The following is a 12,218-nucleotide window of genomic DNA, read 5'->3' as shown; positions in this document are numbered from 1 at the left end:
AATGGCTCTCCACACGGCTTTAGACCACCTGGACAACACAAACACTTACGTCGGGATGCTATTCATCAACTATAGCTCAGCATTTAATATCATCATTCCCACAACCCTGCTTGAAAAATTGCAGAACCTGGGCCTCTGTACCTCCCTCTGCAATTGGATCCTCAACTTCCTAACTGGAAGACCACAATCTGTGGGGATTAGTGATAACATATCCTCCTCGCTGACGATCAACTCTGGCGCATCTCAGGGGTGTGTGCTTAGCCCACTGCTCTACTCTCTACATACACATGACTGTGTGGCTAGGCATAGCTCAAATACCACCTATAAATTTGCTGACGATACAACCATAGTTGGTAGAATCTCAGGTAGTGACGGCAGGGCGTACAGGAGTGAGATATGCCAACTAATGGAGTGGTGCCGCAGCAACAACCAGGCACTCAATGTCAGTAAGGTGAAACAGATGACTGGGGACTTCAGGAAGGGTAAGACGAAGGAACACATACCAATCCTGATAAAGGCATCAGAAGTGGAGAGAGTGAGCAGTTTCAAGTTCCTGGGTGTCAAGATCTTTGAGGATCAAACCTGGTCCCAACATATCGATGTAGTTATAAGGAAGGCAACACAGTGGCTATACTTCATTAGGAGTTTTAAGAGTTTTGGCATGTCAAGAAATATACTCAAAGACTTCTACAGATGTACTGTGGAGAGCATTCTGACAGGCTGCCTCACTGTCTGGTATTGGGGGGCTACTGCACAAGACGGAAGGAAGCTGCAGAAGCTTGTAAATCTAGTCAGCTCCATCTTGGGTACTAGCCTACAAAGTATCCAGGACACCTTTAAGGAGCAGTGTCTCAGAAAGGAAGCGTCCATTATTAAGGACCTCCAGCACCCAGGGCATGTCCTTTTCTGGCTGTTACCATCAAGTGGGAGGTACAAAAGCCTGAAGGCACACACACAGTGATTCAGGAACAGCTTCTTCCCCTCTGCCATCTGATTCCTAAGTGAACATTGAACCCTTGGGCACTACCTCACTTTTTGGAATATGAAGTATTTTTGTTTTTTGCATGTTTTTAAAAATCTATTCAATATACGTATACTATAATGATTTACTTATTTATTAATTTTTATTTTTTTTCTCTTCTATATTATGTACTGCGTTGAACTGCTGCTGCTAAGTTAACAAATTTCACGTCACATGCTGGTGATAATCAACTTGATTCTGATTCTGATAATAGAGCAAAAATTTCAATATATAGTTAGATTGGTAAAAGAAGGTTGATGTTAAAGGATTGGGAAGCTTTTAAAAGCCAACAGAAGGCAACTAAAAAGTCATAAAGAAAAAGATTGAATACAAAGGCAAACTAGCCAATAGTATTAAAGAGGATACCAAAAGTTTCTTCAGATACATGAAATGTAAAAGAGAGGCGAGAGTACATATCAGCCCACTGGAAAATGATGTTGGAGAGGTAGTAATGGGGGGCAAGGAAATCATGGAAGAACTGTATAAGCACCAGTCTTCAATGAGGAAGACACTGGCCTGGGGTTGGAAGAAGATCTGTGTGTGTGCATGGGTGGGTAGGTGGGTGGAGGAAGGACAGGGCTTATTTTGGTGCTGTTGTTCTGTGAACACAGAGGGCATGCTATGTGTGGTGACACTTAGTGGCTGCCCCCAGCACACTTTTAGTTTGTGTTGCTTGTTAATGCAAATGTTTCTCACTATACGTTTTGATGTGTGACAAAAATGAATCTGAATCAATGACTACTTAGGGACAACTTGGACTAATTCTCAGGATACACCAAATGGAATTCTGAAAAAGGACAACAGTATCTCATGCATAACTGTTGCAAAATCAAGTCAGGCATGGAAAGTCAATCAGTTTGGGAAGTATCCATTCAAATTTCGAGACTGCAATAAGACGATGCAGAGAAAAATTGTCTGGGCTATAAATTTTCAAGAGCAGAAATAAATTCCTGTATGGGAACACTTTGAAATACCTTGGTTATTTGAACAAATACCGGAAATACTAGAAAAAACATTCAAGCCAAATGTCAAATCTGAAAGTAAATTTATTATCAAATTACGTGTTACCATATACTACCCTGAGATTCATTTTCTTGCATGCATTCACAGTAGAATAAAGAGATACAATTAAATCAATGAAAAACTACATACGAAAACTTGCAAACAAATTAATGTACAAAAGACAAACTATGCAAATGCAAAACAAAACAAATAATAACAAATAAATAAATAATACTAAGCAACAAGAATTGTAGATAATATGAGAGTGAGTCTATAGGCTGTGGAATCAGTTCAGTGTTGAAGTCACTGAAGCTACCCACACTGGTTCAGGAGCCTCATGGTTGAATCTCCAGTGGACTCACGGATTCACAGAAGCCTCCGACTTCCTAGTAGACATGCAGACTTGCAGACTCAGGGCTCTGGCCAGTAGGCCTCAACTTCTGAACATCCGATCAAGCTTTGTGTTTCAATCTTTGCTATGAATCCCAAGGCTTGCTGAAGATGACGAATGAAGGCCTTGAGCTCCAGGCCTCCAACTCCAGACTTGCCAATGACAGGACCTGGAACACTAGGCCTCTAATTCTGATCTTGCTGGTTCAGGAGCCTGATGGTAATAATTGTTCTTTAACATAGTGGTGTGGGACCCAAGGATCCTGTACATCCTTCTCAATGGCAGCAAACATGTAAGGACAATAAGAACAGACATATTGGGTCACACACACACACAAAATGCTGGAGGAACTCAGCAAGTCATCAATGGAAAGAAATAAACAGTCGACATTTCAGGCCAACTCCCTTCATTAGGACAGAATCTGGTTGCTTCACTCTTCCTTTCTGGTCCTGATGAAGGGTCTCAGCCCAAAACATTAACCGTTTATTCCTCTCCATAGATGCTGCCTGTCCTGTTGAGTTCCTCCTGCATTTTCTTTGTGTGTAATTCTGGATTTCTAGCATCTGCAAAATTTCTTGTGTTTAAAATATAGTGGGGGCCTGGACTTCCACATCATGGGCAATTCTGAGAAGCTGCAATCTAACTGGCTAAGAAATAGAATCTTCCAAAGTTCACTCTTGTACTTGAATTGCTTAATAACAATAGCAATGACATATCATATGGTACTCCATGGGCTTAGATTTCGCCATGAGGTCTGAACAAAGTAGCTCCAAACTTGCCAACAGATTCTTACTGTGGAACCCAGCAGCAAAGCATGAACTTACTAGAAGTCCCTACCATTTGAATTAGAACATCTGCCTGCAGATCCAGCATCTCGATGAACCTGGTGTAAGATCTGCAAGCTCATTTATTTGTGTGGATTTTATGACTGCAAGGAAGTAAGGTAAGAATAAAGTAAATGCTGATATTTTTAACCATTTGTGCTTGCAGTAAGGTTTTCAATTATTTAAAAGAATGACCTGAAAGTATTGCTTTCAAAAATTAGCATATTTTTGTTTTGAATATGCTTTGAATACCTAATTGCATTGTACGGAGCCCCAGAGTCTAATTAGTCCAAGAGACTTTGGCCAGAAAGTACTTCTTTTGCTTACACACCTTAGTGAAGGATAACTAGATTTCTGTACAATGGGAGCTCATGCCAAAATTCAGACCACTTTAACTAGTTGGTACATGGGCTAAAACTAATAAAATCACATTCTAGTATGAGGAATAAAATTACGCAATTTAATTCAAACCAATGCACACAAAATAAATAAGAATGCCCATTGTCACTTATTTCTAAATCACCTTAACTTTTACAAGTGTACTTACATGTCACTGTGTGGAGTAGGCTTTGGTGATGGCTGTGGCAGACTGGCTTCCAGAATTTCATTAAAACTGGTATTTCCTACATTCTTGGCCAGCTGAAAACACATGTTTCTGTTTTAGTCTTTTCTAAAAGTCACAATGTATGTAACAAAAGAATAATTTTTAATTGAAGTTGATTAATAAACAGCATCTGTAAAATTTCAAAGGTCCATCTAGTCTATTGGTTCCATCATCATCATCATCAGGTGCCGTGCCCAGTTTGAGCTTTGACTGCCATGGCCCACACACTCCTGTTTCGGGTCAAGTGGATCAATTCACTGGTGTTCATTTCTAGCTCTCTGGCTGTTGTCTCCATCATCATTTGTCTTTGCCTTCCTTTAGCTTTCTTCCCTTCAACCTTTCCCATAATTACCGTGCATTCTAACCCCTCTTTCCTAATCACATGTCCAATGAAGTTATGTTGCCTTTACATGATCTATTGGTTTTACACACATAACAAATCATTAACCCTTCATTTACTTATCTAATTCTGAATCAGAACCAAGTTCATTATCACTGCAGTGTCATGAAATTTGTTGCTTTGTAGCACCAGTACAATGGAATACATAAAAAAATGGGAAGTTACAATAAGAAATACAGTGCAAAAGTGAGGTAGTTTTCATGGTGCGTTCAGAAATCATAAGACCAGAAGATATAGAAGAAGTACGCCATTCGGAAGGTTAATGGTATCCATACTACCACCAACTTCCTTCAACTTGCTGATCGTACTTCTACATTTGCATCCAAATCACTTATAGATGTTGCAAATAATCAGGGTCCCAGCACTGATCCTAAGTGGCCTAATTCTGCTCCTATGTCTTGTGGTCTTATGGCTGAGGACGGGGCAGTTGGTATACATGCAGAGGCAGTTGCGAGACCATAGACCATAAAGTATAGGAGCAGAAGTAGGCCATTCGGCCCATCGAGTCTGCTCCGACATTCAATCATGGGCTGATCCAATTCTTCCAGTCATCCCTTTTCCTCTGCCTTCTCCCTATACCCTTCGATGTCCTGGCTAGTCAACAACCTATCTCTGCCTTAAATGCACCCAATGACTTGGCCTCCACACCGCTCGTGGTAACAAATTCCACAGATTTACCACCCTCCAACTAAAGTAATTTCTCAGCATCTCTGTTCGAAATGGACGTTCTTCAATCCTGAAGTTGTGCCCTCTCTTGTCCTAGACTCCCCTACCATGGGAAATAACTTGGCCATATCTAATCTGTTCAGGCCTTTTAACATTCGGAATGTTTCTGTGAGATCCCCCCTCATTCTCCCGAACTCCAGTGAATACAGCCCAAGAACTGCCAGATATTCCTCATACGGTAACCCTTTCATTCCTGGAATCATTCTCGTGAATCTTCTCTGAACCCTCTCCAATGTCAGTATATCCCTTCTAAAATAAGGAACCCAAAACTGCACACAATCCTCCAAGCGTGGTCTCACGAGTGCCTTATAGAACCTCAACATCACATCCCTGTTCTTATACTCTATATCTCTAGAAATGAATGCCGACATTGCAATTGCCTTCTTCACCACCAACTCAACGTGGAGGTTAACCTTCAGGATATCCTGCACAAGGACTCCCAAGTCCTTTTGCATCTCTGCATTTTCAATTTTCTCCCCATCTAAACAATAGTCTGCCTGTTTATTTCTTCCACAAAAGTGCATGACCATACATTTTCCAACATTGTATTTTATTTGCCACTTCTTTGCTCATTCCCCTAAACAATCTATGTCTCTCTGCAGGCTCTCTGTTTCCTCAACAGTACCCGCTCCTCCACCTATCTTTGTATCATCGGCAAATTTAGCCACAAATCCATTAATGCCATAGTCCAAATCATTGACATACATCATAAAAAGCAGCGGTCCCAACATCGACCCCTGTGGAACTCCACTGGTAACCAGCAGCCAGCCAGAATAGGATCCCTCACAACACGCTGGAGGAACTCAACAGGTCGGGCAGCAACTGTGGAAACGATCGGTCAACGTTTCGGGCCGGAACCCTTCGTCAGGACTGAAGAGGGAAGGGGCAGAGGCCCTATAAAGAAGGTGGGGGGGAGGGTGGGAAGAAGAAAGCTGCTAGGTTCCAGGTGAAAAACTAGTAAGGGGAAAGATCGTGCGAAGATAATAACCTATCCCTCAATATCAGCAAGACTAAGGAATTGGTTGTTGACTTCAGAAGGAGTAGCGGACCACACGACCCAATTTACATCGGTGGTGCGCAAGTGGAACAGGTCAAAAGCTTTAAGTTCCTCGGGGTCAATATCACAAATGACCTGACTTGGACCAACCAAGCAGAGTCCACTGCCAAGAAGGCCCACCAGCGCCTTTACTTCCTGAGAAAGTAAAGAAATTTGGCCTGTCCCCTAAAACCCTCACTAATTTTTATAGATGCACTGTAGAAAGCATTTTTCTAGGGTACATCACAACCTGGTATGGAAGTTGTCCTGTCCAAGACCGGAAGAAGCTGCAGAAGATTGTGAACGCGGTGCAGCACATCACACAAACCAATCTTCCGTCCTTGGACTCACTTTACACCGCACGCCCTCAGAGCAGTGCTGCCAGGATAATCAAGGACACAACCCACCCAGCCAACACATTTATCATCCCTCTTCCTTCCAGGAGAAGGCTCAGGAGCTTGAAGACTCATATGGCCAAATTTGGGAACAGCTTCTTTCCAACTGTGATAAGACTGCTAAACGGATCCTGACCCGGATCTGGGCTGTACCCTCCAAATATCCAGACCTGCCTCTCGATTTTTTTGCACTACCTTACTTTCCATTATCTATTTTCCATTTATGATTTAAAATTTAATTTTTTAATATTTACTATCGATTTGTACTCCAGGGAGCAGGAAGCGCAGAATCAAATATCGCTGTGATGATTGTACATTCTAGTATCAATTGTTTGGCGACAATAAAGTATAAAGATCAAGGGGTGGAGGAGGGAAAGCAGGGAGGGGATAGGCAGGAAAGGTGAAGAAGGAATAGGGGAAAGCACAATGTGTAGTAGAAGGAGGCGGAACCACGAGGGAGGTAGTAGGCAGCTAGGGGAGGGGGCAGATTTCACTCTGCCCCCTCCCCCAGCTGCCTACTACCTCCCTCGTGGTTCCGCCTCCTTCTACTACCCATTGTGCTTTCCCCTATTCCTTCTTCACCTTTCCTGCCTATCCCCTCCCCCACCCCTTTATTTTTCCCCTAACTGGTTTTTCACCTGGAACCTACCAGCCTTCTCCTTCCCACCCTCCCCCACCTTCTTTATAGAGCCTCTGCCCCTTCCCTCTTCAGTCCTGACGAAGGGTTCCGGCCCGAAACGTTGACCGATCGTTTCCACGGATGCTGCCTGACCTGCTGAGTTCTTCCAGCGTGTTGTGAGTGTTGCTTTGACCCCAGCATTTGCAGAGTACTCTGTGTTCAGAATAGAATCCCTTTATTCCCACTCTTGGTTTTCTGCCAATCAGCCAATGCTCCGCCTATGCTGGTAACTCCCCTATAATTCCATGGGCTCTTATCTTGCTAAGCAACTTCATGTGTGGCACCTTGTGAAAGGCCTTCTGAAAATCCAAGTACACCACATCTACTGCATTTCCTTTGTCTACCTTGTTTGTAATTTCCTCAAAAAATTGCAGTAGATTGTCAGGCAGGATTTTCCTTTCAGGAAACCATGCTGGCTTTGGCCTATCTTGCCATGTGCCTCCAGGTACTCCATAATCTCATCCCTAATAATCGATTCCAACAACTTCCCAACCACTGATGTCAGGTTAACAGGTCTATGATTCCCTTTCTGCTGCCTCCCACCCTTCTTAAATAGCAGAGTAACATTTGCAATTTTCCAGTCATCCGGTACAATGCCAGAATCTATTAATTCTTGAAAGATCATTGTTAATGCCTCTACAACCTCTCCAGCTACTTCCTTCAGAACCCGAGGGTGCATTCCATCATGTCTAGGAGATTTATCCACCGTCAGACCATTAACCATCTTGAGCACCTTCTCAGTCGTAATTTTCATGGCACATACTTCACTTCCCTGACACTCTTGAAGGTCTGGTATACTGCAGATGTCTTCCACTGTGAAGACTGATGCAAAATACCAGACATCCCACACTGCAAAAAACTCATTTCAGGGAGGTAGCACCACCATTTCAGGGAGGTAGCACCCCTGCCCCCCGCAACCCCATATCCCACCCCCCACCACCCCACCCCCCATCGACCCCCAAGGGTGTAGGTAATACTTTGTTTAGTGACTTTGTCTAATCTGTAAACCAAGTTGGGTATGTGCAGAACATGTGACATTAAAATATGTATTTATATTATGTTTATTCTATTACAACTTTAAGCAAGTCTACAGGGAGTTTGGCCTCATCAAGTAGGACATCAATAGCGTAGCTCCTTAGCAGCCAGCCAGCTAGTTTAAATAACGTTAGCTATGCTAATAAATGAATGACACCTGTTAAACTCACCTCAACATGTTTTTTACATTTTAACCCACCGTGGGCAATAGAAAAGTCACTGTTGTGAACAGTGCAGCGAGCAACACTGTCATTATTTTTGAGGTTGATTGTAAAGCCCGCCCACACAGAAAACTGATAGGTCTACTTAGCAGGGGTCCGCAATCGTTTTTGCACCGCAGACCGGTTTAATATTGACAATATTCTTGCGGACCGGCCGACCGGGGGCGGGGGTGTTAATCACAACCGGAATACAGGTGATAAGTCAATTGCATCATAACATTTTAAGTAACGTTTGGATATTAAACACACAGTGCATATTTTCCACATATGAACATATAAAATCATTGCAACACACCAATATCGCTGAATCAGTGGGAGCCCTGGGCTTGTTTGGGAGACAGCGATACTCGGTCCAGTCTATTCCGCAATTTAGTTTTTGTTGCATTCATTGCAGAAAACTCCGCTTCACAGAGATATGTTGGAAATGGAAGCAACGTTTTCAGTGCTTCCGTGGCTATCTCAGGATATTCAGCCTTGTCTTTGATCCAGAATGCCGGCAGAGATGTTATGTCAAACATATTTTTCAGCCCACCGTCATTTGCAAGCTCGAGGAGCTGATTTTTTCCCGTGCTGACATGGATGATTCACCGGGGACATTCACAAATGGGTCACGGACCCATTCCTTTGCACGTCTTGGGTCACTGATGACCTCGTGTGCGTAAAAATTCAAACAGTGCGTGACAGGGAATAAGGAAAGGTGCAGCTGACTCATATCGTTTCCTCGTGGCCCAGTGGTTGGGGACCACGCTTAGCACGAAGAGAGACCAATCAGGATGCCGCTCTCCATCTCCCTCTCAAAAAAATCTATTTCTGGGATATTGTAGATAAGTTCCGGGCATCAGGGAGCCACTATCGATATGCGGGAGACTCGGGGAACTTCCGGGAGAGGTGGGATGTCTGAAATACGCATTCAGTTCCTCTGCCATCTCTGCGTCTCTCACTATAATATCTCCAACATCATTTTCTATTGGTCCTCAACTCTCTTTTACTTAAAAGTTTTTAGTACCTCCTTTGATATTAGTCACCAGCTTCCTTTCATAATTCATCTTTTTCTTCCTAATGAATTTCTTAGTTCCTGCAATCTTCCCAATCATCTATCTTCCCACTAGCTTTGGCTTCCTTGCATGCCCTCTCTTTTGTTTTTACTTTGGCTCTGACTTCACCTGTCAGCCTCGTCAGTGTCCTTTTCATTCAAAAAATTCTTCCTATTTGGAATATATCTGTCTTGCACTTCCCTCATTTTTCGCAGAATCTGCAGCCATTGCTGCTCTGCTGTCTTTCCTGCTAGTGTTTCTTTCCAATCAACCTTCGCCAGTTCCCCTCTCAGGCCATTGCAATTTCCTTCATTCCACTGAAATACCGACATATTGTAATTTAATTTCTTCTTCTCAAATTTCAAAGTGAACTCGATCATATTGTGATCACTATTTTCTGAGGGTTCCTTAACCTTAAGCTCTCTTGTCACCTCTGGATCACTGCACAACACCCAATCCAACACAGCCAATCCCCTAGTGGGCTCAACAACAAGCTGGTCTAAAAAGCCATCCCTTAGACATTCTACAAGTTCCCTCTCTTGAGGTCCAGTACTGGCCTGGTTTTCCCAATCTATTTTAATGTTAAAATCTCCAGCAATTATCATGACATTGTCCTTCTGACATGCCTTTTCTATCTCCTGCTGTAATTTGTTATCCACATCCCGGCTGCTGTTTGGAGGGCTGTATATAACTGCTATTAGGGTCCTTTTACCCTTGTCATTTCTTAATTCAACCCATAGAGACTCTGCACCTTCTGATCCTATGTTATCCCTTTCCAATGTTTTAATATTATTTCTTATACACAGGGCCACACCACCACCTCTGACTACAAACCTAACTTTCCAGTACACCGTATATCCTTAAGACATTCAGTTCCCAATGGCAGCCATCCTTTAGCCAAGTTTCAGAGATGGCCACAACGTCATACTTGCCATTCTGTAGGTGAATTTCAAGATCATCCATTTTATTTCTTAAGCTGCATGCATACAAATACAACACTTTCAGCCCAGTATTTATTGCTTTCTATTTTAAATGCACCACGCCTCTATTGACCTGATGGTAGATGGGAAGAAGCTGCTCCTGAAATATTGAGTCTGTGTCTTCAGGCTCCTGAACCTCCTCCTTGATGGTAGTGATGAGAAGAGGTCATGTCCTGGATGCTGATAGGTTTCCAGGTAAGTAATTCCACAACTTCATAATCCTGAAGTCTAACTAAATCTTATGCACTTAGGCGACGCTACTGCACTCTGTCCCCTCAATCACTACAAGGGATTCTGAATGGAAGTAGGATTGATGCTTTTGAACCACAAACAAGAGAAAATCTACAGATGTTGGAAATCTGAGCAACCACACAAAATGCTGGAGGAATTCAGCAGGCTAGGCAGCATCTATGGAAAAATGTAGAGTTGACGTTTCAGGCTAAAATCCTTCAGCAGCACTGAAGAAGATGAGGAGTAGATTTGAAAGGTGGGGAAAGGGAAGAGAGAAACGCCAGGCTACCGGTGAAACTTGGAGGGGGAGGGATGAAGCAAAGAGCTAGGAAGTTGATTGGTGAAAGAGACAGTGGGAAAGGAGCACCAGAGGGAGGCAATGGGCAGGCAAGGAGATAACATGAGAGAGGATGGGAATGGTGAAGAGGGAGAGCAGGGAGGCATTACTGGAAGTTTGAGAAACTGATGTTCATGCCATCAATTTGGAGGCTACCTAAACAGAATATAAGGTGTTGTTCCTTTAACCTAAGTATAGCCGTATCCCAACAGTGGAGGAGGCCATGGATGGGCATATCAGAGTGGGAATGGGAAGTGGAATTAAAATGAGTGGCCACTGGAGATCTCGCCTGTTCTGGTGGATGGAGCATAGATGCTTGGCGAATCACTCTCCCAATCTACGTCAGGTGTCACCGATATACAAGAGGCCACACCGGGAGCACCAAACACAGTATATGACCCCAAAAGACTCCCAGGTGAAGTGTCACTGCAACTGGAAGGACTGTTTGGGGCCCTGAATAGTAGTGAGGGGGGTGGTGTGGGAACAGGTGTAGCACTTGCTCTGCTTGCAAGGATAAGTACCAGGAGGTACATCAGTGGGTCAGGACGAATGGCCAAGGGAGTCATGTAGGGAGCAAACACTGTGGAGATTTTGGAGAATTATGTGCTGGACACGGAGGCTGATGGGGTGATAGGTGAGGACAAGAGGAATCCTATCCCTGGTAGTATGGCGGGAGGATAGGGTAAGAGCAGACATGCGTGAAATGGAAGTGATGCAGTTGATGGCAGCATTAATGGTGGAGGAAGGGAAGCACCTTTTCTTTGAAAAAGGAGGACATCTCCTTTGTTCTAGAAGGTAAAGCCTCATCCTGAAAGCAGATACGGCAGAGACTGTGGAATTGAGAGAAAGGGATGGCGTTTTTACAAGTAGCAGGGTGGAACGAGGTATAATCCAGGTAGCTGTGAGAGTTCATTGGTTTATAATAGATATCGATGGATAAGCTGTCTCCGGAGATAGAGACAGTGAGATCGAGAAAGGGAAGTGTCGGAAATGGATCAGGTGAATTATAGGGCACGGTGGAAGTTGGAGGACAAGTGGATGAAATCGACGAGTTCAGCACAGGTGCAGGAAGCAACACCAATGCAGTTGTCAATGTAGCGTAGGAAAAGTGCGGGATGGTCACCAGTGTAGGCCTGGAACACAGACTGTTCCACGTAGCTGACAAACAGGCAGGCATAGCTGGGTCCCATGCGAGTGCCCATGGCTACCCCTTTTGTTTGAAGGGAGTGGGAAGCCTCAAAGGAGGAGTTATTTAAAGTGAGGACAAGTTCTGCTAGGCAGAGGAGAGTGGTGGTGGAGGGG

General features: G+C 43.6%; 1 protein-coding gene across 3 annotated transcripts in view; it reads right to left on the bottom strand.

The window, feature by feature from the left end:
• Positions 1-12,218, bottom strand: part of LOC140202842 (arf-GAP with SH3 domain, ANK repeat and PH domain-containing protein 1-like) — a 531,099-nt gene that overhangs the window by 128,034 nt on the left and 390,847 nt on the right. For all 3 annotated transcript variants that reach the window (XM_072268282.1, XM_072268281.1, XM_072268284.1), the window contains one exon: positions 3,786-3,877. In XM_072268282.1, coding sequence (XP_072124383.1) covers positions 3,786-3,877 — 92 coding nt within the window. The remainder of the gene's footprint in view (positions 1-3,785; positions 3,878-12,218) is intronic.

This window comes from Mobula birostris, chromosome 9, assembly GCF_030028105.1.
Source record: "Mobula birostris isolate sMobBir1 chromosome 9, sMobBir1.hap1, whole genome shotgun sequence".
NCBI lineage: Eukaryota > Metazoa > Chordata > Chondrichthyes > Myliobatiformes > Myliobatidae > Mobula > Mobula birostris.
Note: the sequence above shows the minus strand (reverse complement) of the source record. Positions and strands in the feature narration are given on the sequence as shown.